Source organism: Peromyscus leucopus, chromosome 14 (assembly GCF_004664715.2).
Source record: "Peromyscus leucopus breed LL Stock chromosome 14, UCI_PerLeu_2.1, whole genome shotgun sequence".
In the NCBI taxonomy this organism is placed as follows: domain Eukaryota; kingdom Metazoa; phylum Chordata; class Mammalia; order Rodentia; family Cricetidae; genus Peromyscus; species Peromyscus leucopus.
The window spans coordinates 44,395,082-44,422,991 of NC_051075.1; the positions used below are offsets into that span (position 1 = coordinate 44,395,082).

At 54.2% G+C, this 27,910-nt stretch overlaps 2 protein-coding genes across 11 annotated transcripts in view; one reads left to right on the forward strand and one right to left on the reverse strand.

The window, feature by feature from the left end:
• Nucleotides 1–23,055, forward strand: part of Plekhg3 (pleckstrin homology and RhoGEF domain containing G3) — a 43,966-nt gene extending 20,911 nt beyond the window's left edge. For 4 of the 9 annotated variants that reach the window (XM_037210637.1, XM_037210636.1, XM_037210639.1 and 1 more), the window contains exons 2-19: nucleotides 4,336–4,725; nucleotides 6,485–6,582; nucleotides 7,833–7,902; nucleotides 8,177–8,223; nucleotides 8,327–8,477; nucleotides 8,718–8,849; nucleotides 9,018–9,200; nucleotides 9,366–9,458; nucleotides 9,743–9,829; nucleotides 10,050–10,083; nucleotides 10,300–10,398; nucleotides 13,948–14,037; nucleotides 14,472–14,510; nucleotides 14,926–14,945; nucleotides 15,506–15,871; nucleotides 16,387–16,500; nucleotides 19,702–21,121; nucleotides 21,717–23,055. In XM_037210637.1, the coding sequence (XP_037066532.1) occupies nucleotides 4,375–4,725; nucleotides 6,485–6,582; nucleotides 7,833–7,902; nucleotides 8,177–8,223; nucleotides 8,327–8,477; nucleotides 8,718–8,849; nucleotides 9,018–9,200; nucleotides 9,366–9,458; nucleotides 9,743–9,829; nucleotides 10,050–10,083; nucleotides 10,300–10,398; nucleotides 13,948–14,037; nucleotides 14,472–14,510; nucleotides 14,926–14,945; nucleotides 15,506–15,871; nucleotides 16,387–16,500; nucleotides 19,702–21,121; nucleotides 21,717–22,450 (4,128 nt within the window). In that variant the 5' untranslated portion in view covers nucleotides 4,336–4,374 and the 3' untranslated portion in view covers nucleotides 22,451–23,055. The remainder of the gene's footprint in view (nucleotides 1–4,335; nucleotides 4,726–6,484; nucleotides 6,583–7,832; nucleotides 7,903–8,176; nucleotides 8,224–8,326; nucleotides 8,478–8,717; nucleotides 8,850–9,017; nucleotides 9,201–9,365; nucleotides 9,459–9,742; nucleotides 9,830–10,049; nucleotides 10,084–10,299; nucleotides 10,399–13,947; nucleotides 14,038–14,471; nucleotides 14,511–14,925; nucleotides 14,946–15,505; nucleotides 15,872–16,386; nucleotides 16,501–19,701; nucleotides 21,122–21,716) is intronic. The other 5 variants (XM_037210641.1, XM_028876068.2, XM_037210640.1 and 2 more) reach the window with 4 other exon arrangements.
• A 1,705-nt stretch (nucleotides 23,056–24,760) lies between these two features.
• Sptb (spectrin beta, erythrocytic) overlaps nucleotides 24,761–27,910 on the reverse strand; it is a 131,168-nt gene continuing 128,018 nt past the window's right edge. For both annotated transcript variants that reach the window (XM_028876067.1, XM_037210644.1), the window contains one exon: nucleotides 24,761–27,744. In XM_028876067.1, the coding sequence (XP_028731900.1) occupies nucleotides 27,577–27,744 (168 nt within the window). In that variant the 3' untranslated portion in view covers nucleotides 24,761–27,576. The remainder of the gene's footprint in view (nucleotides 27,745–27,910) is intronic.

The window sequence follows — 27,910 nt, forward strand, 5'->3', positions numbered from 1 at the left end:
ACCCATGTGTTGGTGGAGGAAGGGAGCAGATACATTTCAATTCAGATATAGAAGGAGGGAGGAATTGGAAGGGAGGGAGGGAAGGAGGGGTGGAGGAAGGGAGGGACAGATGGTGGGTGGATGGGTAGGCTTTTCTCTTCCTGTCCCTGGATTCTTTGAGGAACTTCTCAAAGAAGGCTTCATAGTGTAGGACTTGAGTTTCAGTTCTCTGGAAGGCTGGTTTGTGGATTGATGGCTGACGGGGTTGACTCATGGTCTCTGCAGACTGGGTGGTGGTGGGCTAAGTGGGCCTCGATTCGACTGCTGCTTCCTCTCTTGCCTCAGTACCTTGTCTTAAAAGACAAGCTTGAGCCTGGCAGTGGTGGTGCACACTTGCACGCCTTTAATCCCAACACTGGGTGGGGGCGGGGCGGGGGCAGAGGCAGGAAGACCACTGAGTTTGAGGCTAGCCTGGTCTACGGAGCGAGATATCCAGGGCTACGCCGAGAAACCCTGTCTTGAAAAACGAAAACAAGCAGAAAAGACAAGTTTGAGGAACCACATTCTTGTCCTGGTTTAGGGTGAATCTTGGGCGGTGGGTGCTGCTCCTGGGGTAGGAAGGAAGGACAGGTAGCTCTGCCCAGGGGAGCTTTGGGTAGGATTGGCTTCATCTGTGCTGTACACAGGCAGTGACATGGGGTGGCCTCTTGGAGGAGGGTGACAGGTCTCTGTCAGTACCCTGTGGTCAGCGTAACCGTTCACTCTCGAATCCTGGTCTGCCCACCGACACTCAGGGTCTTTGGACCTTTCTTTTCCTCTGTCCTTGTAGTGTATCCTACATCAAAGCAGCAGCATCTAGGGGTCATGACTAATGGCTTCACTTGTGGCCCGGACAGGTGTGAGGTCCTTTAGGGAGGGAGCGGCTGTGAGAGTATTGGGGGCTGGAGTCCGCATGCCCGAGTCTGGTGTGGCTCCACACTCAGTGAAAGGTGTTGTTAAGGACAAGTGAGACTTAGTGCCCTACAGCGCTTAGACCATTGAGCAAGTGGCCGCTCTGTTTTGTTTCGGCTCCAGGGGATTCAGGCAGGTACACCTGCTTTCAACAGGACAGCTGGGTTTGCAGCTGTCCTTACCTAGAGAAGTGGGGTCCTGACGAGTGACTCTCCGAAGGTACCTTTCAGACACCAACCCTCTGATGATAGTGTGTGGGGGCAGAGGGTGGGGCTGTGGTGACTCTTTTGCTGTAAGGCTTCTTATGATGACCTGGCTGGCTGTGAAATCCTTTTGGGACTTGGGTCTTTTCCATTTCAACTCCCCACAGGAGCTGACATGACCCCAGGGCTAATCTGGGAAAGATCTCTCTGGCCTTAAGTCCTTGCCTGGTTGTTTTTCCAGCTGGGACTGATGGGGTGGAGGTCAAGGGCAGAGAGCAGAGTTTGGGCCCAGTCTCCATGCAAAAGAGTGCAGCTAGTTAACATGAAGGTTCTGTGAGGGAGGGAGCAGCAGCCGCAGCCGCAGCCGCAGCCGCAGCCGCAGCCGCAGCCGCACACGGGCTCCTGAGCGCTCCCCCTAAGGCTTAGCTCCCTGCATCATAGGCAGAGGCAATCACCAGCAACAATCCTAGAGCTGCCCTGGGCGCTTCACCTGTCATGTGACAGGCTGACAGAGCGCACCTTGGAGTGCTCTGTATAAAATCCCTTAGCCGAGACCCAGTGACAAAAGGCTGACCTTGAGAAGGGCCTGGCTGGGTTACTGTTGGACCAGAAGTGGGTTCTGAACGTGCTGAACTTGTAGCTTAAGAAAGCAACAGGCTGGCGTTATGGCTCTGTTGGTAGAGTACTTGCCTAGCATTCCCAAAGCCCTGGGGTTGAGCCCCAGCACCCCATAAATTAGGTGTGGTGGCTGGTTCCTGTAATCCCAGGAGCCAGAAGGTGCAGGCAGGAGGATCAGAAGTTCAGGGTCATCCTTGTGGGTGTTACAGACCCTGTCACCAAAAGGAGGAAGAAACCTTGTCCAAAACATCAGCTTTGTTTGCCATTGCTCCTCACCAAACTGGTCCTCGTGATCCCTGCTTGTGTAACTGTTAGCCCCGGGCAGAGGGTCTCAAGCTAATCACAGTCACGCTCGTGCGTAGCAGAGCCCTCCAGGGTTGCTGCTTATGGGCAGGTTCCTAGAGAGACCCTCTAGCCTGAGAGGGGAGGTTGAGTACGACATGGAGTAGGTATGGAATAATGCAAAAGGCGGAGGCCAGGGACCCTGGTTTTCAGGTAAGGGCAGAAACAAGAAAACGGGCCGGAATGACGGCAGCCCTTTCTAGATCCTCTTGGCCAGGGCTGGGCTGGTAGCCCGAGTCCTAGGTTAGAGTTAAGAACACACGGACAGTAGCGGTGAGAGAGGTCCTTAGGGTCTCTCCTCCTCCTCTTCCTCCTCACCAAACTGGTCCCTAATGATCCTTGCTCCTCTTCTTCCCGCTCCTCCCCTGAGGAAAGAGCAAGCAAGGGAGGATTCTGGCGGCTTTGGTCCCAGGGGTAGTAGGCATGAGGTGTTCTCTCTCTCTCCGGAGTGGGCTGTGAGCAGTACCATCTGCTCAGGGAATAAAGTCCACCTGTGGCTGTGTTTGCCTCACCTGGGTGCAGCTTCCTGCCTCCTCGGTCGCTCTGCCCAGCTGTGCCGAGAGGAGACTCAGCTGTTGCTCAGCCCTGGGGAATTTCCTGGTGTGGCTGAGTCAGGGGCCCCTGCCTACACCAGGTACCTGGGAATGGGGTAAGGGGTCAAGGTGGCTGGTTTTCTGGCACCCTTTCCCTCCCCTCTCAGTATGGAGAAAGTGTCAGGTTCACGGGGAGCCACTGACGTGCCCCAAGTTTTCTGGCGAGTATTCCATGCTGGTGGTAACACTGTAAGAGCCTGGGCTGGAGGGACGGCTCCGTGGGTGGCATTTCTCTTCCCTCTTAGTAAGGAAAAAGCGTCCTTCTGCCATTAATTTCATGTCTTGAATTAGACATGAAATTAATGGCAGAAAGGGAGAACCAACTTCCGCAAGTTGTCTTCTGACCTACACACACACACACACACACACACACACACACACACACACACACATACATAAATACATTGGAGCGTGCACTCTGCCATGCACCACACCCTGAGGGCAGGCAGCAGGTTGTATCACCTTGAGGACGTAACTCCGGGGTACACTCTCTGTTATAGGTAAAGCCCCGAGAGGCCAAGCATCTTACCTAAGTGGTATTGCTGGTTTGTCTAGTTTTTTTTTTTTCTCTCTTTTTTTAAATAATAGATTTTAGATAGGGTCTCATGAAGCCCAGGCTAACCTGGAACTCACTGTATGGCTGAGGATGACCTTGAACTTCTGGTCCTCTTCCATTTCCCGAGTGCTGAGATTACAGGTGTGGACCACCATGCCTGTGGGTTGTTTGGCTTTTCGAGACAGGGTTTCTCTGTGTAGCTCTGGCTGTCCCAGAACTTTCTCTGTAGACCAGGCTGGCCTTGAACTCACAGAGATCCTCCTGCCTCTGCCTCCTGAGTGCTGGGATTAAAGGTGTGTGCTACTGCCCCCACCGCCATGCCTGGTTTTACGTGATGCTAACTAAGAATTGAACTTACAGTCTTGTGAGTGCTAGGCGAGCTGTGTTGTGTATTCTCAGCCCCTAGAGCTGGGTTTTGAGTTCTTCAGAAGGCACCCTAGACCATCGTGTTGGGTTAGGTGGCCTCTCTGCTCTTCTGGAGGCTCCAGTTTCTGAGAACTCACTGTCTCCTGGCGTAGACCACCTGTCTCCACCCTGGGAAAGACAGAGGTCGAGCTGCGGGGATCCAGAAAAAAAAAACGAGCATCCTTGCCAGTCAGTAGTCGTATTCTGAGCGAGTGACCTTCCTCGGGCTCTGTTTTGTTTTTAAAATTTATTTATGTGGGTGGTGGCTGCACACGCCCATGGCACACATTTGGAGGCCAGAGGACACCTTGCAGGAGTTGGTTCCCTTTTCTCATCACGTGGGTCTCAGACGTGGAACTCAGGTTATCAGACGTGGTGCTGGGTGAGTGCCTTTCCTCGCCACGCCATCCCACCGACCTTATTTTTAAAAGTTGTGGTGAAATATGCACAAGTGAAAATTGACCATCTCACCCGTTTGTCAACGTAGCTCGGTGACGTTAAGTACGTTCGTGTCCTCCCCACCTCACTCTCCATTCTGGAGCCGTCTCCATCCTCTCAGAGGGGACTTTGCACCCACTATCAGTGACTTCCCATTCTGCGCCCTCCCTGCCTCCGGCTACCTCCCTTCCTCTTCCTGATTCTGCAGGTACTCAGAGCTTGACCCTTCCATCTGTCTGCTTTGCTCCAGAATCTCCCCGAGGTGACAGCCCCAGGCAGCGATGCCAGGATGCCTGTCTCAACCGCCCTCCACCAAGACGGCAGCCAGGAGCGGCCACCGAGCCTGATGTCCACCACTTCCTCATCTGGCTCCTCCCGTGACAGCCGCAGTGCCATGGAGGAGCCCACCAGCTCAGAGGCTTCAGCCCCGAACGGGACAGGCTCCCCTTGGGGCCGGCATGTTCCCAACAGCAACAACAACGCCAGCGGCCGGCTGAACATGAAGGGACCCCTGTCCCCATTCAACGGCCGTGCAGGGACAGGTCCCGCCCATCACAAGCTCAGCTACCTGGGCCGGGTGGTGCGAGAGATCGTGGAAACAGAGCGCATGTACGTGCAGGACCTGCGGAGCATTGTGGAGGTGAGTCCCAAGGCGGGGAGGGGCTGGCCATCTCTTCAAGAGGCCCGGGGTTCTGGTCTCCAGTGGCCCAGCTCTTTAGTACAACCTGGCTCCACCCCAGGATGAAAGGCTCTCGCTGGCACATCTGTCTCTGTATATCTGCCTCCCATGAGGCCATGAGGAAGCTTTGGGGACCTGCCTGCTGGGGACGTTGACCTGTCATGTTTCCTTATGATACCAAGCCACACTTGACCACACAAGTAGGATAATAGAATTTCTTATAGGTGTTTGGGGAGTGGGCCCTGTGATAGCAAACGGAGGGGCGTTAGCCTGACTAGGAGGACCTAAGTGCTGTGCAGGGATTAAACCTGGGCAGCTCCAGCCGGGTTCCCACTCTGCTGTTTCATAGCTGGGGAGCCTTGGGCCTGGGCACAGTGTCTGGAGGCTCGGGTTCTTTACCTGCAAAATGAACAGGGCAGAAGTATAGTCTTTCATCCTGTAAGGCACACAGGGAAAGGCGACATGTACCTGTCATTGAAGACCCCCCTCTGCCTGGTGGGGAAGCCCGGGTGGGAGTCCAAATTGCCACACTCCTAGTGGCTTAGAGCACCAGAAATGAATTCTCTTTCAGATTGTTTGTTTTCATTAAGGAAAAAGTGTGGGCTGGAGAGACGGCTCAGCGGTTAAGAGCACTGGCTGCTCTTCCAGAGGACCCGGGTTCAATTCCCAGCACCCACATGGCAACTCACAACTGTCTGTAATTGCAACTTTAGGAGTTCCGGCACCTTCACCCCCACACACAGGCAGGCAAAAACACCAGGGCACATAAAATTAAATTAAATTAAGAAAAAAGAAGTGTAGGCTGGAGAGATGGCTCAGTGGTTAAAAGCACTTACTTGGCTGCTCTTCCACAGGTCCTGAGTTCAATTCCCAGCACCCACATGGTGGCTCACAACCATCTGTAATGGGATCTGATGTCCTCTTCTGGCATGCACGAAGACAGCACTCGTATACATAAAATACATGAGTAAATAACTCTAAAAGCTGTGCGTGGTGGCCAGTGTCTTTAATTCCAGTACTCAGGAGGCAGAGGGAGTATGTGTGCACGGAAGCGTGTGTGTGTGTGTGTGTGTGTGTGTGTGTGTGTGTGTGTGTGTGTGTGTGTTGTGCCACAGTGCCCGTGTGGAGGTCAAAAGACAACTTTGCAGAATCTCTTCTCTCCTTCTGTCTTTATGTGGTTCTAGGGATTGAACTCAGGTCACTAGGCAAGTGCCTTTACCTGATGTGCCGTCTCTTGGTTTGGTGTTTTTGGAGATAGGATTTTGCTGGGTAGCCCAGGCTGGCCTTTAACTCAGGGCAATTCTCCTGACCATGCCTCCCAAGTATTGGGATCGCAGAAAACCAGAGCTAATTTTCTCTGTTGCCCTTTGGCCTGTGGCTACATTGTCCTGACCCCTTCCTGATCCCTGCTTTACGCCTGTGCCCTTTTCTCTTAGAAGGACACCTGCCGTTAGACCCAGAGCCTCCTTAAATATCAAATGATGTCATCTTGAGAGGCTTAACTGATGACATCCACAGAGACCCTGTTTCCAAATAAGGTTACGTTCCAAGTTGCCAAGGAGATGTGAATTTTTGGGTAAATACCCGCAGCTCAGTAGGGTTTCACTGCCTGTGAAATTGTGTCATAGCCATAAAATGCAGTATGGATTAAGGTGTGATGAGGGGTGTTAGGTGTGATCAAGCCAAGAGGTGCAGGGTCCTCATACCTCTCTCCATGTAGGACTACCTCTTGAAGATCATTGACACTCCGGGGCTCCTGAAGCCAGAGCAAGTCAGCGCCCTCTTTGGGAACATAGAGAGCATCTATGCACTGAACAGGTATGTGCTGGGCCTGTTCTGCCCTGGGGCACACCTGGGAGCCTGGAGGGAATCCCTGGGTGTCTGGACACTTGGGCTGTGACACGTGGGCTTGGCTGCAGATCATAGCACTCTGCTGGAGAGGGCGGCCGCTGACCTTTCCAGGGGGTTATAATTTGAAGTCACGTGCTTGCTGGTTCCAGTGCCTTCTGGGTCTTGTGCACACTGCTAGGCCTTGCACACTTGTGTTCTTCCCGTGGGGGCTCTCTTTTCTATATCACCTCACGTATCTTATCGTTTATTTCTCTTCCTTCCCACGGATCCCAAAGGAAGTAAGGACTCCTTGGAGGGCCGACCTGTAATAGCAGTTCTCAACCTGCGGGTCACGACCCCTCGGGCAAACCTCCATCGCCCAAAAATATTTATATTACGATTCATAACAGTAGCAAAATTATAGTTATGAAGTAGCAACGCACATAATTTTATGGTTGCGGGGGGGGGGGTTCCCCACACCATGAGGAGCTGTGTTAAAGGGTTGAGGCCCTGGGAAGGTTGAGAACCCCTGTGTTAGTATGTCACACAGCCCAGGCCAAACAGGCTCGCTGAGTCTGTGAAGGCTGAATCTGCTGCCGTGGGACCACAGCTACTCCGACCAGGGTACTGTCAAGAGAAACAGAGCGCTGTTGACGGGACAGGAGGACTCTTCCCTCGGGTCCCCTTGCAGCTGGAGGCGGCTGGGCAGTGTGTGGGGAGGAGGGACGGTGCAGACAAGACTAAGGAAGGTGTGGGGAAGGCAGCCAGGGAGAGAGGAGGGAAACGGGTGGAGGAGGCAGGGGAGTGCTGGCCGCAGGATGTCCTCCAGTCCTCCCCCCATGATCAGAGTGCTCAGCCTCACCCTGTCTGTGCTCCCTGTACTCTCCCGCCTGGGAGCGCTCTTGACTTCCTCTCCTTCTCTTTCTTTAATCTCTGCTTTTGTGTGTTTGACTCCCTGCCCACAGAGGAGCTATGTCCCCTCCCAAGGTGGGTACCGGTGTCTCCTCTTCCGATGGACGCTGCTGGCCGAGCACGCGGGTCTCCCTGGTTTTGTGGCATGCTGGGCGCTTTCTGTGGTTGCCGCCTGGGGCAGGGTTTTCTCGGGGTGGAAACCCCGACTCATAGCATGATGCCAGGACTGGCCGTGATCTGTGTCTGAGGAGGTAGGCAGGGGGTGTGTAGCTGCAGAGGTGGCTACAGACGTGGTGGGGTCTGATGCCCTCTCTCCCCTCACCCAGCCAGCTTCTCAGAGACCTGGACAGCTGCAATAGTGACCCTGTGGCTGTGGCCAGCTGCTTCGTGGAAAGGGTAAGAAGGACCGGGTCCTTGTCCTGTGTTTCGAGGATAAAAAGCTCCCAATGTAAGATGGATGGCACTTGAGTGCTGGGGATCCCTGTCCAAGGCTGTTGGGTGGATGGGACACCCTAGACAAACAGATGCGAAGCTGGCTCTGTAGGTTCTCAGGGATGACGGTGTGCTCAGGAGGTCAGGAACCTGTCCTCTGGTCCCACCATGTTTTCTGGTCAGATGAGAATCTCCCTGAAATCATTGTGGTTTTCCTCCCTGATTTTTTTTTTCTTAGAGCCAAGAGTTTGATATCTACACTCAGTATTGCAACAACTACCCCAAGTGAGTAACTTTGGGGAGGGGGGGCATTTGACGAGTACGGGACTTCTGCCTCCTCCCCAGCCCTTCTTCCCTAGATGGTAACTCCCACTCCTACCCCTCCCAGCTCAGTGGCAGCCCTGACAGAGTGCATGCAGGACAAGCAGCAGGCCAAGTTCTTCCGGGACCGGCAGGAGCTGCTGCAACACTCCCTGCCTCTGGGCTCCTACCTGCTGAAACCTGTCCAGCGCATCCTCAAGTACCACCTGCTGCTCCAGGTAGCTCAGGGCTGCTCCCCAGGATGGATGTGTGCTGGGGTGCAGGGTCCTCAAGTACCACCTGCTGCTCCAGGTAGCTCAGGGCTGCTCCCCAGGATGGATGTGTGCTGGGGTGCAGGGTCCTCAAGTACCACCTGCTGCTCCAGGTAGCTCAGGGCTGCTCCCCAGGATGGATGTGTGCTGGGGTGCGGGGCAGAGCCCTGGCGTCGGTTTTGCTCAGATGCCTGTCCTCTTATCCAGGAAATCGCCAAACATTTTGATGAAGAAGAGGATGGCTTCGAGGTGGTGGAGGATGCCATCGACACAATGACATGTGTGGCCTGGTACATCAATGACATGAAGCGGAGGCATGAGCACGCAGTTCGGCTACAGGTGCTCCGGGGCTGGGAGGCGACAGGGCTTGAGAGAAGGAGCATTACCACAGTGCTCAGCTGAGTTGAGGGGTGGTATCCGGGGAAGCCTTTGGGGTGAGGTCTCTGTGACCTTCCTGGGGACAGTGAGACCTGACTCTGGGTGTTGGGGGGTGGGTCTCTGCTGCAGGAGATCCAGTCGCTGCTCATTAACTGGAAGGGGCCAGACCTGACCACCTATGGAGAACTGGTCCTGGAAGCCACCTTCCGAGTGCACCGCGTACGCAACGAGAGGACTTTCTTCCTCTTTGACAAGATACTGCTCATCACCAAGAAACGGGGCGACCACTTCGTCTACAAGGGCCACATTCCGGTAACTAAACTCTCCTCGCTTACGCTGCCTTCTCTCTTTTCCCTACGAACCCCGGCTCCTCGGCTTCCTTCTGGCTTCATCGGGCTCCGGGGACATCTCCTGAGACTGTCTCGAGGGTTGGGGGGGGTCCCCTTCCCTCCTACTTATTTTGTCCTCTGCCCTCAGTGCTCCTCGCTGATGCTGATCGAAAGCACCAGAGACTCCCTCTGCTTCACTGTTACCCACTATAAGCACAGCAAACAGCAATACAGTATCCAGGTGAGGAGCGGACAATGCGGGGGGGACTGGGGGAGCGGAACTTCCAAGCACACGTGCGCGTGGCTCCCTGTGCCCTGGCTGCCCCCATGCCCTCATGTCTCCATCTGTAAAGTGAGAGCATCACGGGTACCTCTCCGAGGTGTGGCGATGCCCTCGCAGAGCCCTTCTCCCCCCTCCCCCCACCCCGCTCCCACCCCCTGTAGAAAGGCTGGCTGTGCTTAGGTCGTTTTGACCCAAAATAATAAACCTTGCTCCTTCTCCTTGGGCTCCCCCCCACCCCCCAGGCCAAGACAGTGGAGGAGAAACGGAGTTGGACTCACCACATCAAGAGACTCATCCTGGAGAACCACCACGCCACCATCCCCCAAAAGGTTGGCTTCTAGGGTACTTACTCTCAGATGGGCTTCAGGGGAAGCAAGTCCCCTGACCCAGCTCCCGAGAATCTGCTAGAGCTTTTTCTCCCTGGCTCTGGTAGACAGCAGGTGTTGGTACAGCAGATATGACGTGATATGACATGACACCGTGTGAATCCTCTGGCGGGCAGGCGAGGCACAGTCAGGTGCTTACAATGTGTGTCTCCTTCCCTTCTAGGCCAAGGAAGCCATCTTGGAAATGGACTCCTATTGTAAGTCACCACTTTCCTGGTCGTTTTGTCCCTAACTGTGTGTACATCAGGCAGTATCTTTGGGCAAACCTTGTGTGGTACTTTTGTCTAGGAATAGGAAGGATGTGGGGGGGACCTCCAGAGGCATCCCAGGACCATCTGAGGCTGGTGCGGGTGGGCAGCATCTGGATAGGCCGCCGGGGAACCAAAGCCTGATGGTTTCTCTCCTGGCTACAGATCCCAGTAGGTACCGCTGCAGCCCAGAGCGGCTGAAGAAGGCGTGGTCCTCCCAGGATGAGGTGTCTACGCATGCGCGCCAAGGTCGCCGGCAGTCTGGTAAGAGAACGGCTTTATGGGAAAGAACCTTCTTCAGAGGGTCCTGGCCCAGGCTGGGGATCATCTGCGGCCACTTAGTGGGGTGCTACTCTCTTTAGAAAACTGGGGAACGCGGCAGGGTGGGTGGTGGACATCTGTGGACCATTTCTTCTCTGTGCCCATGATGCCCTCCACCAGACACTTCCTGGGCCTCGGCTCACTGGACACCGCCGGTTCAGGACCTGGGGATATTTGTTCATTCAGGACTTGGAGTCTCTTCTTAGCCACCCAGACCTCCGTGCATTGCTGCTCAGCCAGAGCCTCAGATGCTTCTGGAGTGACAGAGTGGAAGCCGGTGGGAGGAAAATAGCTTAGACCAAGTGGCACCAAATCCAGACGGGAAATATTTATTTTGGGCCATTCCGTTTTCCTCTCCTGGGTTTTCTCCCATGACGGGATTTGCTAATGTGCTCTCGGGGTTATTAGAATGAAGTGTCTGTTTAGAAAGAGAAAACCTTGCTTTTTTATTCTTAGCCCCGAGTGGTGGCGTGGTTGGGGGTGTTTCTGTAGCTGATTTTACTTTTTTTTTGGCCACACTTTTCTCTCACTTACCAGTAAGTCTGAGGCCCGGGGACAGACCTGGATTAAGCTGTGATGGAGTCTGGAAGTAAGACCCACGGGATGATTTCAGATTGAGATGTTGTTTTGGTTGGATTCACGAGCACATTGGGTCTTCATGGAGTCTTCATGGGCTACCGCCTGCAGGGTCCTTCAGCACTTGTGATTGACACCTGACCTTTGGCCTTCTAGAAGGTGGAGCCAGGTGGTCTCTGGAGAGTTGTCGTGTTGACAGTGTTTGGTGTTATTCCAGGTGGCTCCTTTCTAGGCTAACCTAGTTTGGTTATATAAATTTTATGGTTAAAAACCTCAAACTAGGGTCTTGCTTTGTTGGTCTCTGGCCATCTGTATTTCTCTTCCCTTCTATAATTCTCTCCCTTTCTCTCTAACGTCCCCCCTTACCTTGCCATAGCTCAGCACTGGGAGAGTCTGGCACATGGATGTATTCAGGCGGCAATGGTAGTTGTTCCAGTTTTGTTTCTGGGGTTGTGATAAAATGCTGTGCCCAGAATCACCTGAGGAGAGGAGAGGATTCATTCAGCTCACACTTCCAGGTCATAGTCCATCGTTGAGGGAAGTCAAGGCAGGAACTTACGGCAGACCTGCTTGTTATTACACACATTACCTGTGACCAAGGAACTCACTTTACAGCCAAGACCTACAGCAGGAACCGTGGTGGATGCTACTTGCTAGCTGACTCTCTAAGGCTCATGCTCCGATAGCTATGGACAGCCTAGGGAACAGCGCCTCCCACAGCGGGCTGGGTCCTCCTACATCAGTTAGCAATCAAGACAATCCCTCTTAGATGTGCCCGTAGACCAACCCGATAAAGGCAGTTTCTCATTTGAGACTTCCAGGTGATTGTAGGCTGTAACAAGTTGGCAATTAATGCTAACTAGCACTGTAGTGGTGGTGGTTATTAATACTATGGTCTGTCATGACATCAGCATCAGAACTTAGTGCTAAGAGATAGGGATATAGCTCAGTGCCAGGGCACTTGGCTAGCATGCTGATGCCCTGGGTTCAAGTCCTTAGTACCACAACAGACAAAAAGTGCCTCCCAAACCAGAAAAGCACCCCTACACACACACACACACACACACACACACACACACACACACACACACGGCTCTGAGGTACAGCTATGTGAATGTACTTAAAGCTGTTGAAGTGTATACACAGGGGACATGTATGGTGTGTGAATTATAGCTCAATAAAACTGTTGTCTCTCCACCTCAAGACTTCAGCCATCCAAGGCTGTCAGGAAATGAGCAAATAGGCTGAAATATCCATCTGGCTGAGATTTTAGCTTGTGAATACTAAGAGAGTTGAGTTCTCAAAGACTCATTCATTTTCCTGCGACATGCCTCATCTTCTGGAACCTTCTAGAAGAGTTGTGTTTTTTTTTTTTTTTTTTTTTTTTTCCTTTTCCTTTTCTGGAGCTGGTGCTTCTTCAATGCCACGGATGGCGTGTGAGCTGCCCAGTTTGGTGGTGTGGCACTGTGGGTTGCCATGGCTCATGTTCATCATGACGTTCTTTCATCACAGTGAGGAGTGTTCATCCTCTTGCTCTAGCATGTTCAGTATAGCGGCTCCTCTTCCTCCTGTGTGGTGGAGATCAGTTGGTGGGTTTGCAAGAGCTGTGTGAGAAGGACTCCAATCACATGCTACAGCCTAGGTGCCCAGGCTGAGCCTTGGGGGCTTTGGCTCCTTCTAGACAGCTGTGACGGGCAGACTTTGGGATTAGTAAAACCTGTCATGGCTTTTAAACTCTTAAATAATCTTCTTATGGGGTTGGGGATTTAGCTCAGTGGTAGAGCGCTTGCCTAGCAAGCGCAAGGCCCTGGGTTCGGTCCTCAGCTCTGGAAAAAAAAAAATCTTCTTTTAAGCTTTCAACAGAAAGAATAGAATATTTCTCGCTTTGTCGCATTTTACAATCCTTAATTTTTACTGCACATGTTTCTGTGTGCGTGTCTAATGTGCGTGTTCAGGTGTGGTGGCATTTGTGTGGAGGTCAGAGGACAATGTTTGGGGGTCAGTTCTTTACTTCCAGCCCGTGTATGTGTCCTGGGACCACACTCGGGCCATCTGGCTCAGCAGCAGGTGCCTACTCTGATGAGCCCTCTCACTCATTTTAAATCAGCTGAGTGGGGTCTGGGGAGATAGCTTAGTTGATATACTTGTCACATGAGAATGAGGACCTGAGAGCTGGCTCCCCAGTACCCACATGAAAAGTCAGTGGACACAGTTGTTATGTGCCTCTGATTCCATTGTTGGGGAGTTAGAGGCAGGAGGATCCCCAAGGCTTTCTGGATAGTCAGTCTAGCTGATTGGTAAACTCCAGACTTAAGTGAGAGACCCTGCCTCAAAAAAATAAGGTGGGGAGCTCCTGAGGAAGAATCTGATACTGACCTCCGGTCCTTTGCATGTATACAAATAAATGCCCGTGCATACATGAACACAAAAGAACAAAAATTCAGCTAGACGGGAGATGTGGCTCAGTGGATACAGTGCTCATCCAGCGTACGTGAACCCCTGGGTTCAACCCCAGCACCACATAAAGCAGGTGTGCTGATGTACTCCTTGTCTACCTATCCAACTTGAGGCCAGCTCCATGAGACCTCGTCTCTTAGAAAAGCAAGTAGGAGTTCACTTAGGTGGATGTAGATCAGGAATGTGCCTGTTGCCTTTGTCTGAGTGGGTCCCCTGTGAGGGTCAGCTGGAAGAGCTCTGTAGACTTTGCTGTGACTCTCTAAGTTTATAGAAAATCGGGGGCGGTCCTAAGCTGTCACATTTCTACCACAGGCCAGGTAGGGGTGGGCTGAGGGCTCTGTAGAGAGGTCTCGACCGAGTCCTCTTATCCTGCCCCTCCTGTTTCGGGTCTGTCCCCAGAAAAGCTGGAGCACAATGAGATGACACCATGAGCCTAATAGTTGTGTTTTGTGTCCCCAGAGCCCGGTTATACCCTGTTCAGCAGGGCGACACTTCCCAGCAGGCAGCAAGGATTGGAGATGCCAGGCCTTAAGGGCCGTAGAAAGTCGGGTGCGACCTCTGCTTCCCGGCTTGCGCGCTATGAGGGGCTTTGGTGTGGGGCATAGTTGTTGTACCGGTGTGCTGCCTGGAACCGAGAGAGAGGGGCTCGAGACGGACATGTGGCTAGTGGCTCGTTGGTCTGAAGTGGGTAGCCTGGGGCCCATCCCTTCCGGATGACTCCATAACCAAGGCCTTGCCTGGCGTACTAATACAAGGACGGAGCAGTTCACTGTGTGCCACAGAGGAGTCGCGGCGCCTCAGGCCCCACCTGGGGCCTCAGTGACGCCGTGGAGAAAGCCTCCCTGAGGCCTCTAGGGTGGCTGGGGGCCAGCTAGAGTGGACTTTGGGCTGGCGGTGATGGGCCGGTGGCGCTGCGAGCTGGGGACCCAGGTCAGGTGCAGCTGTTTCTTGGCCTGTGCTCACTGTCCGTTTGTGTCCTCCAGAGCCAACCAGACACCTGCTCAGGCAGCTAAATGACAAAGGTGAGTGTGTCAGAGGCGCACGCGCAGGCGGGGGGACCCCTAGGTGGGGTGGGAGGGGGAAAGCAGACAGGAAACTGCTGGAGGGGATGTGACTTCAGTTCTTCACCCCGGATGTCTGCAGGGAGCCTCGGCTCCCCTGCCCGTACCCCGTGCCCGCCCGCCCACCCTTCTGTTGAAGTGGGAGCCCAGCAGCTTGCACAGACCTGCACTACTCTGTGCTGAGCTCCTGAGCGGCCAGCCATCCCTTTGAAAGCCAGGGCTGGGTGAGGGGTTCAGGAGTATAGGGCTCCCCCCCCCCCCCGTGAGGCTTCCCCAGGGACTCGGGTCTCTCTAAAGCGGCTCTCTCTCCTGTTTCCTGATCTCCTCTTCCATGCTTCTCCCACGGTGTGCTCGGACCCTGCGGTGGTGTCCACAGCCAGGGTAGCAGGAATGAAGGTGAGTACAGGAGCTCCGCGGCCAGGGAAGGGGGGCTGGGAGGAGGGAGTGGGGGGGGGGACTGCCCAGATCGGTCCCTAGGGACCCTCTCCTAGCTTCTCCCTCTAGCTGCAGTCTGTGGTGCCTGCTTGGCCTGTGCCCTCCAATTTTCCCCTTGGGGTATATAAGCTCCTTTGGGGGACTTTATTCCCAAAGGCCTCAGCCTTCCCACATAAAATGCCCCACCCACTTCAGAGGAGGCCAGGGTTGAGTATTTAGGAGTAGTTTTGTTTTGGGTTTTTTTTTTTTTTGAGACAGGGTCTCTCTGTGTAGCCTTGGCTGTCCTAGAACTGGCTCTGTAGACCAGGCTGGCCTCGAACTCACAGAGATCCACCTGCCTCTGGCTTCCCGAGTGCTGGGATTCAAGGCGTGCACCACCCCTCACCCCCCACCTCCACCCCCATCCCCACCCCAGCCCACCCCCGGCAGGAGTAGGTTTCTATATAAAGCCGTTTCTGGTCACCTCCAGGAGGAGGGTCACCCACCAGGCAGGTCACAGGGGGTTCTTGTGCTCCGAACAGCATGCAGGCAGTGCCGGAGCCCTCCTGGACTTTGAGCAGCCGCCCCGTGCCCGGGGCCTGCAGCCAGAGGCTGAGGGGCCTGCCACGGAGGAGCTGGAGGAAGAGGAAGAGGAGATAGTGGAGGAGGATGGACAGCAGCAGCAGCAGACCTTCCCAGTCTCCCTGGAGGACTTGGCAGGGCATGAAGGCAGTGAGCAGGTGCCTGGGCCAGAGCTCCCAGGTTCAGAGGAGGAAGAGGAGGAGGAGGAGGAGGAGGAGAGTCTAGCAGTGGCTGAGCAGGTAGCTGACTTTGCCAGCTCCCTGCTGGCTGCCCTCCACTGCTGGCACTATCGGGCCAACGCTTTACTTTTCTCCCGGGGTGCTATGGTGAGGTGTCTCTTTGATCTCCCTTCTTCTTTGCATGCTGCCTGGCATGTGCATGTCCTTCTGAGAGTCCCTTCCCTTGTCCTGGCCACCCTCACCCCACCCCGTTCCTTCCCCGCCCCTCAGCCGTCAGCACTTCTTAACCCACTCACTGTCACGCTCTGGTGATCCCCTGGCATGCCCTGTTCTAGGACTGGGTACCCACTGGTATACTACCCACTGAGCAGGACTAACCGGGTGGGGGGAGGGGAGAGCCAGCATCCACTGAGTGAGAAGGTCAACTCACAAGGCATCTGCAAGGGAAGGTGGGCTGGGCTTTCTCCTAAAATTGCACACTCTGCAAGGATCTCTGTGGCCCCAGGCCTGGTAGTTTCAGGTTGTTTGGAATGGCTTGGCCATAGGACGGGCTCTCAGGTACTTCCTGTACCTCTGGGCCGGTGTGGGAGGCACGGTCCCTGTTGGAATGGAATGCAGAAGGGACCAGGTCTCCATTGTCAGCTGACGTCTGCTTGCTACAGGGGAAAAGACTCAGGGAGTCCGAAGACTCGAAAAGCTGCAGAAGGCCCGGCAACCGGTCTCCCACCAGTGCGGAGAAACGCATGAGCTTCGAGTCTGTTTCTTCCCTGCCAGAGGTGAGCAGCCAGCCGATGAGAGGGAGCTCGGCTCTTCAGGGGACCTGGAGTCTAGATCTCCAGGTCTACATGCAGGTGTCTTGAGCACAGGGACTCTCCACTTCCTGGCCCCTTGCCCCTTCTTCCAGAGGCCTGGGCAGCCTAGGGGGATGTGGTTTGGCAAACAGCCAGCCTGTTTCTCTGAATTAAACAAAGGTGACCTTCACTGGGTCCCCTCAGACAGGCTGCCTGTATAGGACATAAGCCATGCCCTGAACAGTACGCTAGGTGCCTAAATCATGCCTGTGGCCACCAGGGCAAAGGGGTAGAATATGCATATCCATTGGGTGCCTCTTGCTTTTTCCTTTTGTCCCCCACAACTGCTCCAGATGGAAAAGAGTCTTGGAGAGGCTGATGGACAAGCTGCCCTTCAGGCATGGGGCAGGGGGCGTGGACCTAACTCCTTTGCATTCTCAAAGTTAAAAGGATAAGGTCATGAGATAGACCCCAGATTGAACCTCAGCTAGGATGGAGCTGAGAACCTAGACGACCCTAGATAGGAAAGTAGCTGTCTACTTAAGCTGCTCTGACACTGTGTCTTAGACCAAGCGCTTATAAACAACGGAAGTGTGTCATTCAGAGTAGTGAGGCTGCCAAGTCCAAGACCAAGGCATCATCAGCCGGTTCACTATCTGATGAGAATTCCCTCTCTGCTTCAGTCACATCCACGCTGTGTCCTCACAGCAAGGAAGCTTCCTTTAGCCTCTTTCATGAGGTATGAATGTGGAGCCTTAGGATGTTGTCCCTTCCTAAAGACCCTGCTTGTTCATGCTCTCACAGTGGGCAGCGAGTTCCAACAGGCGTTTTCTGGGATACCACTGAAGATTCAGACCATGGCGATTGTACTGTCTAGGAATGATAGAATATGGTGGGCCTGATGTGTAACTTAAATCGTCCAGAATCTGGTCACGTGTGTTTCCATTATGCTGCTAGCCCACTACATTTTCTAGTATCCATGTTAAGAAATAAAAAGAAGCCAGGAGGTGGTGGTGGTGCATACCTTTAATCCTAGCACTCAAGGAGGCAGAGGCAGGTGGATCTCTGTGAGTTTGAGGCCAGCCTGGCCTACAGAGTGAGTTCCAGGACAGCCAGAGCTGTTACACAGAGAAACCCTGTCTCAAAAAACCACCCCACCACCATTAACAAAAAAAAAAAAAAAAAAAAAGAAAGAAAGAAAGAAAAAAGCTGGGCAGGATGGTACATGCCTCTAATCTCAGTACCCAGGAAGCAGAGGCAATAGGATTTGACGTTTTAAGGCCAGCCTCAGATACATAGCAAGTGTGAGGCCGTAGTAGGCTTATTTTGTATGTAGCCTAACAAATAATTTTATTATTTATATTATAATAATTTCTAATTATTTATGTTTGTAATAATTTTTGCCAGAGTCACATTACTGACACATTCTATGCTTTATGCAAAGCCTTCAGAATCTAGATGGCTCTTACCCTCCCAACAGGTGTTGATTTGGTTGGGTCTCATCTCAGATGTTCAGCTAGAATGGCTGATGGCCACTGTGGTGGGCAGGGCAGGTCTAGATCATGGGTGCAGCTCTGCAGATTATGGAGTCGGGTCTGGTACTTCTGAATTTTGTGTCTGCACTGATCCTCTCCCAGAGGACTGCTCTGGGAAGCTGCCCGGGCCAGCAGCTTACGGTTCCAATGACCAGGTGGTCAGGAGGGAGTTCTCCTGTTTGCTTTCTCCTTGCCCATCTGTTGGGCATATTCAGAGAGGCTGGGTTCACAGGTGTCAAGGCAGGTTGGCTGACAGAAGCCAAATTCTTTGCCCTCGCCTTTATCTATCTGTCTGTCTGTCTGTCTATCTATCTATCTATCTATCTCTATCTATCTATCTATCTATCTATCTATCTATCTATCTATCTATCTATCTATTGATGTAACCAACCATCTTATTAAATAAGAAACACAGAAACAATGCAAAAGAGAAAGCCGAGAGGTCAGAGCTCAGAGCTAAAATCTCACCCTTCCGCCTGCGGTGTCCCAGCTTCCTGAATGAGGGCTCTATTCCTGTCTGTTCGTCTATTTAAAGTATTTTGTTCTGCCTTCTCATTGGTTGTAAACCCAAACACGTGACTGCCTCGTCACTGTCTGAATGTACAGCCCCCTAGGTCTTAAAGGCATATGTCTCCAATGTTGGCTATATCCCTGAACACACAGATATCTATGGGATTAAAGGCGTGTGCCACCACCGCCACACTCTTGCTATGGCTCTAATAGCTCTGACCCCCGGGCAACTTTATTTATTAACATACAATCAAAATCACATTTCAGTACAATTAGATTACCACCACATCTATCTATCTATCTATCTATCTATGGTTTTATTGAGATAGGGTTTCTCTGTGTGTACTTTTGGTGCCTGTCCTGGATCTCACCCTGTAGACCAGGCTGGCCTCAAACTCACAGAGATCCGCTTGGCTCTGCCTTCCCAGTACTGGGATTAAAGGCGTGTGCCACCACCGCCCGGCCACCTTTATTTTTAACTCAGAGAAAAAGTGGGGGGGGGGGACGACACGAGCCAGGAAGGAAGAGTTAGAAAGTTTTACAAGTATAAGTGCTGTTGAAGTGCCGGTGTGGTTATATGGAGGTCAGTGAACATATCTTGGGAGTTGGGTGGGTCTCTCTTTCCACTGTGGGATTTAGGGATTAAACTCACCTCCAACAATGATATAGCACATGGTTGAATTGCCCTCTGGCCCCTGGCCCCATGGACTCTTTGGTCCCTTGGGGAAGTTGGGATATCCATTCATAACTGCTCATTCCTGGGTTTGAATCCCAGAATCCCAAGCTGCCTTGACAACCAGGCAGTGGAATCTCCAAGATACTTCTCTGCTCTGTGGGGCCCCTGGGAATCTGGATTAGTGTTGTGTGTCTCCACCTTGTGCCTGTAGTTCCATGCAGGCTGCCACTGAGAGATGCTGCCTCCCTTCTTCATTTCTAGGGTTTTTCATGGCCCTACCATCCAGCTGCAGGGTAACTAAAGAAATACGTGGACCTATTGTCCCGCCTTCGAGTCCTGCTCATTCTGATTATCCTAAGATGCAGAACCGCTATCTGGCCTGAGAGCAGGCTGTGCCATCTTGTCCCCCAAGCCTCATGAAGGCTCACCACCTCCGCCCCTAATATATTCTCTGTTGCATCCCAGGTTGAGACAGATCCTGAGCCTGAGGCCGAGCAGGAGGCCTTTACTGCCTTGGAAGGTCCCAGCACTGAGATGCCTTCAGACCCAGAATCTCCAGAAGTTCTGGAAACACAGCTTCATGGCCCCAAGGGGCTGCTGGGGGTAGAGGACCCGGTTGACGCGGTCAACTTTGTGGAGGCTGAGGGCACTGAGGACCTTAAGGCCCTGAGTAGTGAGGAGGAGGAGGAAGAGGAGGGAGCCACCCAGGAGCCCGAGAGCCTCCTGCCGCCCTCAGTTCTAGACCAGGCCAGTGTCATTGCTGAGCGCTTCGCCAGTAGCTTCTCTCGGCGGAGCAGCCTGGCGATGGAGGACGGCAAGTCCAGTGGCCTTGGGACACCGCGGCTCATCAGCCGGAGCAGCAGTGTGCTTAGCCTGGAGGGCAGTGAGAAGGGCTTAGCCCCCTGGGGCAGTACTGGGGACTCCCTCGGCAACCCACCCACCCCTGAAGTGGCCGCCAGTGTAGACGTGGTCACGGACAATGGCCCTTCGGTCAATGGGACAGAATCTTCCAATGTCGTAGGCTCAGGCTGCCCTACAGAACCGGACAGATCTTCCTGCAAGAAAAAGGAATCGGCGCTGTCCACCCGAGACCGGCAGTTGCTGGACAAAATTAAGAACTACTATGAAAACGCAGAGCACCACGATGCGGGCTTCAGCATCCGTCGGCGGGAGAGCCTCTCCTACATCCCTAAAGGATTGGTGCGGAGCTCCGTGTCCAGGTTCAACAGCCTTCCCAAGCCAGATTCAGAGCCAGCAGCTCCGGCTGGGTACAAGAGGCCAGGGAGTTCTCGGCCAGCCTCATGGGCTTTGTTCGACCTCCCAGGACCCAGCCAGTCAGGCACAGGGGACCCAGCTCCTGTCACAGATGCCGAGTTCCGCCCATCTTCAGAAATTGTGAAGATCTGGGAGAGGATGGAGTCTTCGGAGAGGAGTCCACGAACAGGGCCTGGCCAGAGCCAGACCAATGGCTTTGAGCTGCAAGAGCCGCTGTTCATCTTGGAGGAGCATGAGCTGGGGGCCATCACGGAGGAGTCTGCCGTGGCCTCTCCGGAAAGTGCCTCCCCCACTGAGCAGCCCAACCCCGCCCACCTGGCCCTGGAGCTGAAGCAGCTGGTGAAAGAGCTGAGCAGCGGTGTCCAGGGGGAGCTGGTGACCCCCCTGCACCCCCGGATTGTGCAGCTCTCCCATGTGATGGACAGCCATATGAGTGAGCGTGTCAAGAACAAGGTCTACCAGCTGGCCCGCCAGTACAGCCTCCGAATTAAGAACATCAAGGCAGCTAGGCCACCTCTGCCGTGGGATAAAGCAACTCCTGACAGGGGTGAGCAGGTCCCCGCCATCTCTGGCCTGCCGGAGGAAGCCGGAGAGTTGTCAGGGGGCAAAGGTATGATGGGGTAGAAGAAGGCTTAGGGATAAAAAACCAATTAGAATCCAGTGCTTTGGGGGGAAAATAACCTCTAAAGAGACCGTGCCATGAGAGGGCTGAACCCCGGGCACTACGTGGTATATATACAGTGAGCCTTGGCAACCGGTTTTGCACTCTTGAGACCCATCCTGTACTCATGATGGAAGCCTCAGGCTTCCGCCTCCACCTCCCCAGCTCTTGTACTTGAGCAGAGCGAGCTTGGAGAAATGGCCAGGAGCTCATTCCTTACCAAGGTGAGAGTAGAGAGTAAAATGGGATTTTTGTTTGTTTGTTTGTTTGTTTTGTTTTTGAGATAGGGTTTCTCTGTGTAGCTTTGCGCCTTTTCCTGGAACTCACCTGGTAGCCCAGGCTGGCCCGGAACTCACAGAGATCCACCTGGCTCTGCCTCCCGAGTGCTGGGATTAAAGGCGTGCGTGCCACCACCGCCCGGCCCAAAATGGGATTTCTTTCTCCACACTCCAGCCCCCACATGCAGCTGAAGCTAGTTCCCATCTCTCCCTTCCGGGTTCCATCTTCCTTCACCGTGGTTCACGCTTTCTCTCTCTCTTCCCAGCCAGGAGGAGGCCTGTGCTGTCCCTCCTCAGCTATGAGCAGCTGATAGCTCAGGAGCATGGCACCTCCAAGTCGCCCTCTGCTGCGGAGACCTCCCCACGCCGATTCTCCCTCAGCCCCTCTACACTCAGCCCAAGAACCGCCTCCCCCGGGTCCCGGCCCTCCACTCGGAGCCCCCTCAGCCCCTACGACACTGAGACCTTCAACTGGCCCGATGTCCGAGAACTCTGCTCCAAGTATACGTCCCACGACAAGGCTGCCCAAGCTGAGAGCAGCTGGCCACGCGGCCTGCTGGTTAACCGGAGCCACTCCTTGCCTGAGAACATAGTGGAGCCTCCTGTGTCTGGCAAGGTGGGCCGCTCCTGCAGCCTGAACACTAAGAGGTGCCAGGGAGGTGGGGAGGCCTCCCAGCCTCCACCTCCTGCGTCTCCTCCGCAAAGCAGGCTGAATGGAGATGACTCCCTGTATATCACCGCAGACCTTACCCTGGAGAATAACCACCGAGTGATTGTCATGGAGAAGGGGCCCCATCCTGGCTCCACTGTGGGGCTGGAGGAGGGCAGCAGGAAGGAACCGAGTTCACTCCGAGCTTTGAAGGGACAGAGCCAAGGTTCTGAGGAGTCTGCAGAGCACCAGCCCAAGGAAGAGGGTCCCAAGGACCCAGCAGACACAAACAAGCAGGGGAGAGTGAGAAACCTGAGGGAGAAATTCCAAGCCTTGAACTCTGTGGGCTGACGGACTCCTGAAGGAGAGAACAGCCACGTTGGGGACTGGCGTGCTTCCAAACTGGGCCTGGCTCACTACGGCTGTTCCTCCATTCTTCTGGAAGAGTGCTTTGGGGAACATGTGTGAACTCACCTGCTGCCTGTGCTGGCACGTCCTCACCTCCCCAGGGAGGTCCTACGATCACTGTCCTTAGGCCCAGATGAGCCACGTGACTTGTAAATACTTCTCTGATAAGAAGCCAAATATTTTATTTAAGCTGACTCTGCCCAGACAGAGCAAGCACCGTCCTGGCTTCCCTGACTGGCTAGCCACTGCCTGGCTAAGGACCCAAGGGGGGACCTAGGAAGCAGCCTGGGCAGGCTTTGCTCTTTAACTGCCTTGTCTTAGGACCTAGGCAGGAATGAGGCCAATAATTTATTGCTTTCAATCCTGTGGGGTGTGTGTGTGTGTGTGTGTGTGTGTGTGTGTGTGTGTGTGTGTGTCCTGTAACGAACGGAATGGACTTAGTTCAGGTACTCTTGAAGGTTGTCTTGCTGGCCCCATGGCTGTTGCTGATGTACACACATTTCATTATTCGCCAATGGTGCAATAACCACTGCTGACCATCCAGCCAACCTGCGTGTGGCCTCCTTACTGGGGACCACGGTGGGGAGGGTTACTCGTGGGTCAGGGGACGTGCGATGCTCACTTGGTGTCTAGGCGCAGGAAAAGAGCAGGAGACACTAGGGTGCTCATACTGGTCGGGTACAGAAGGGAGGTGGGAACTTTGTTCTCGGCCGAGTCTGCTTCTGTGCACTGCTCTGCCCACACACAGCCTCGCGTCCACTCTGGGGTGGGAATCCCACCTGTGAGCCTGAGCTCTTCTCCCAAAGACAAAGTTGTACGAAAGTTCTGGAGCTGCCGGGGTGGGGGGGTGGGGGTGGGGGGGTCGGGGAGCGGAACACCTCAGATAAGCAGGAGTTTCTAGTGTCCAATGTCTTTTACTCATCTCTCCCTCCCCAGCTCCCAGGAGCAGGGAATCCTAAGGCCGAGGCTTAGAAATGTCCTAGAGTGGTTTGCAATGCTGTGGGAGTGCACGTGCATCTTGTTAGGGTGGACCCTGCTGACAGCATCCACAGAAGTGTCTGGTTGCAGAGGGCCGGGAATGCGCCCTATCTGGGTGGGCTCTTTTCTCCACGGAAGACCAGCCTTACTTTGTCTGGCTTGTTCTGTCCGGGGCCAGAAAGGAAGGGACTGTAGGGCCCTGGTGATTGATACAGAGAGGTCAGTCTCTCGAGTATGTGTCTGCAGAATTAAGACCTGGGGATCCTCCAGCCTAGGAGGATGGAGTGAATCTGAACATTGGTCCGTGAGGTTCCCCTCTGTCAGGCGGTCTCCTGAGCATGAGCAGAGCGGCGACCGCATTAACCCATGCCCTGTCAGCTGCTCTGAGTCTCCTGTGACTACTTGCAGAGTCATTGAGAAGGCAGCTACTGGTTCTGAGCGGGCCAGTCCCAGGATATGACACCTGGTAGCAGCCGTAAAAGCAAAGGAAAGGTGACTCAAAGGACTTGTCCCCACCTTGCTGTCAGCTAGCTGGGTCACCCAGCTCTGTACTTTCCTCATCTACAGATTGAAGGCTGGATGAGTCACTGTTTCTCAGCCTCCATGCTGCCATTCAGGCCTGGAGCCTGGGCACTTGTAGCTCATGTCTTCCGGAGGAGCCTCCCACTCCACATCTAAGGTGTGCCTGGGAACCTTGGACGGGGACAGTTGCTTTCACTGGCACCTGGTAGAATTATCTGGGAGCCTCTGAAACCCAGCGGTTCTGAGTCCCACCCGGGCCAAACAACCCTGAAAGAAAATGGATCCCAGGATGGATCCCCTGATGGCTCCTGCACCCCGTCGTTAGCAGCGTGAACAGTGGTTGCTTAGAAACAACTTTGCCCAAGACTTGATTGAATTCATGAATGAGCAAGCTTCCTCAGGGTCTCAGAATGGGTCTAGGGCCTGGATACCAACAGAGTCATCCCATAATACTCAGGAACAAACTAAAGTCCAGCTGTCCCTCTGTTTCCATGGTGCCTGCCCTCTGAAGGCCAGTTCAAAGGAACATGAGGCTAGTCAAATAAGAAACAAACCAGCTGGGCTGGGCGGTGGTGGTGCACGCCTTTAATCCCAGCACCCGGGAGACAGAGGCAGGCCTGGTCTACAGAGCGAGATCCAGGAAAGGTGTAAAGCTACACAGAGAAACCCTGTCTCGAAAAACCAAAAAAAAAAAAAAAAAAAAAAAAAAAAAAAAAAAAAAAAAAAGAAGAAAGAAAGAAACGGAAACCTACACAGAGTATTACTGATTTATTAGAAAAACTAGTAAATGGGATTCTTCTGGGGAAGCACATTTGAGCGGGTGGAGAACGAGGCCCAGCCAGCCCCAGGACCAGCCCCAGATGGCGTGACCTGTGCCCAACAGGGTTGCACTCCTCTACAGTCTCCTCCTGTATCCTCCCTGAGCTTGTGGACCAAGCCCTGTGGCCTGCTGGCCCCTTCCTCCTCTTGCTGAGGGAGGAAGGAGATCCAGGACCAGCCTAGGGGACCTGTTGCCCTCCAATAGGAGAGGTTGGGGCGGGGCTACACAGACTTCTGTTAGTACCAGTGGAGGTGGGGTGGGAGGGTCCCAGGACCCTCTCTTCCTCCTCAGCCTGTCTGCTGAGACCCAGGACGAGGGGAGAGGGAAGGAGAACTGCCTGACCGTGCCCAGAGAGCTTCCTCCATCGACCCTGGGGAGGAAGCTTGTTATGCTGGTGTGGGCGGGAGCCGTGTTAACCCAATTCGGGAGTACTGTCAAGGAAGACTGCAAAGTAGAAAATACCAGGGGGAAAATCAGCCTCGCCAGGGCACCAGGAGCGCCTCGCCCTGGAGTGCAGAGTTCCCCCAAAGTTGGCCACTTGCAGAGTCGGTCCAGTAGGTTCCGTGGCTCGGGGCCTGGGTGATGTGGGTGAGAAGTGTGGGAGGGCTGGCTGTTTGGGATGGTAGGGTCACGTGCAGCTTACTCGCCTTGTGTGATCCTTTGGGGGTGAAATTCTAGCTCTTCCATTGGAGCCTTCTCTTTCTTGGCTTTGTGGAATTACTGGAATTTCTCACCTCAGGTGCTACATGGGTACATGTAGAGGGGAAATGTAGACCCTCGTCCCTTGGTCCCCAGCCCCCCAAAGACTAGACCAGGGAAACTGCCTGAGGGAGCTGCTTGCCACCTAATGCTTCAGCAAGGAGCCCACTTCGTGGCCCAGACATAGGCATGCCTTCCCGTGCACCGTGGCTTTTTTTTTTTTTTTTTTTTTTTGTCAGGGGTGCCCATGCCTCCCTGCCCACTGCTTTGGTTTCTCCAGCTGTAAGAAGAGGCTGGTGAATGGTGCTAACTATGTTCCCCGTAGAAGAGGGCTATAGGACCTCCGATAAACTGAGGCCAAGTCAAGACGCTGCGGAGATGAGGAGATCAGGCCCCCATGGCCAAGGTCTTCCTTCAGTGGTGGTTGTCTACTGGAGTTTGCATTCATACTCACATGTTGGGGGGGGGGTCACAAGGTGCAACTGATCTCTGAGTTATACCGTGCCCGGTCAACAATGAGGGGCTCTGGGGAGGCCCAGTAACTGGCTGCTTACCGTTGAGCCTTACCCACAGGGAAGGCAGTAGAAACTGGCTGGGAGCCCTGGGGACACGGATGGTCTCCCAGATGAAAAGGCCTGTGGCCTCAACTCTACCTGACTGCAGCTGCCACATTGGGCGGGAGCTGTGTTACTTCTGGTTGCGTAGCAGAGAGAGTCTTCAGGACCAGTGGTCCTGTTCTTCTACAGGCATGGGAAAGCGCTCCCTAGGGATAGGCTGCAGAACCCCTTTTGATGCTTGGAGAGGGGTAGTAGATGTTTGGTGATCTCTATACCATGTGATCCCCCCCCCCCAGAATCTACCGACTAGGCTTGCAGAAGCCAATCAAAAGGGGTCACAACCTTTATGACTATGTCCCCAACATCCATCCCTGTGTTCCAGGGGTAGTTGTATCACATGCCTGCATTTGTCACCCCTAGGTAGTAAACAGAGCTCTATGTCCAGCCACTGGCCTGGTACCAGCTGCAGGGGGTAGGATGGGGGGGGTAGTGGGCATTTAGCTTTGAGATACTTTACTGCAGGAGCTGGACATTCGGCTTATATCTGGCACCAACCCTGGCCGCATATTGTTGGTTTGGTTGCAACTGGGAGTAGGAAAAAGAGCCGCAGTACAGAGGCAGAGCCTTAAGCAGGGCCGGGACCTGTTTGTCCCTCCTGCGGCAGAGGCCTGAGCCCTAATAGGCTCTAGCCAGGGTTTCCAAGGGAGCAGTGTGAGGACTTCTGGTCCTAATACTCTCCTGATGCTAGGAGCAGCAAAGGGTGCCGTAGGGAGGAAGAGCAGGAGGCTCATTCACTCAGGACTCACCAAGACTCCTAGGGGTATGAGAAGGAGAAAAGAAGGGACATACTAGCCCTGAGGAGAGAGAGTCCCATTTCTGAGGGAGCCCAGCGGGGAGGAGGCTGGCAGTACTCAAAGCTTGACATCCCTTATTGTCCCCTTGGTACCCCACCAGCCCCTTGCCCGGAGCTGGGACTCGGAAGGCCCTTCCTCCTGCCCCTAAGGGGCAGGACAGCCATTGCCAATATCCCCTTTCCTTTCCCTGGCTGACTGTAGTCAGTGACCCCCAAGGGGGAGTTGCTATGGTCGTGGGCAGTGCTGGAGGAACCCCATCAGGCTTCCCAGCTTGTTGGGGGGGGCAGGAAGAGGAGCGTATATGCCTTACAGAACCCAGAACCGTTTCTAGCCCCAAAGGAGCTGGACCTCCTGTCCCTGGAGCCCAGCCAGCTGCATGGGGTGGGGGAGGTGGAGGGCTGTTGGCAGGCATCGGGAAGGCCAGGGAGGCCAGGCAGGCAAATGCAGCTATTGCAGTGCAGTGTGGGCCCTGGGGCTGGCCCGGCAGCTCGAGCAGGCAGGCTGCAGGCAGTGGGTGGCAGGCAGGAGGAGGACTGGCCGCTGCAGAGGTCCAGGCCATGGGCTCCTGGTCCTTGCATGTCCCCGATGCGCACTGCAGCGCTGCCTGGCTGGCCCCGCCCACAGGGGGGCCTCCAGCCGCTACTTCTTTTTGGGGAAGAAGCTAAACCTCTTCTCCTTGTCCTTTTTGCCGAGACTGGCATCCGGAGCAGCGAGGGAAGGTAGAGGCAGGCTCTGTGCCTTGACACGGATGCTCTGGGACTCGTTGATGGCAGTGCTCATGCCCTGTAGCCACGACAACATCTCCTCCTGTGGGGTGGAGACTTCAGAGAGTCTAGAGGCACACAGCCCTCCTAGGGCCTCGAAGGGAGGGGTGTGCTTCCGGAGGCTCCGTTCTGAGGGAGCGCCGAGATCAAGTGCCAGGTTTCCACCCACCGCACTGTTAGCCTCTTCTGAGTTAGGCCACCTGTACTTA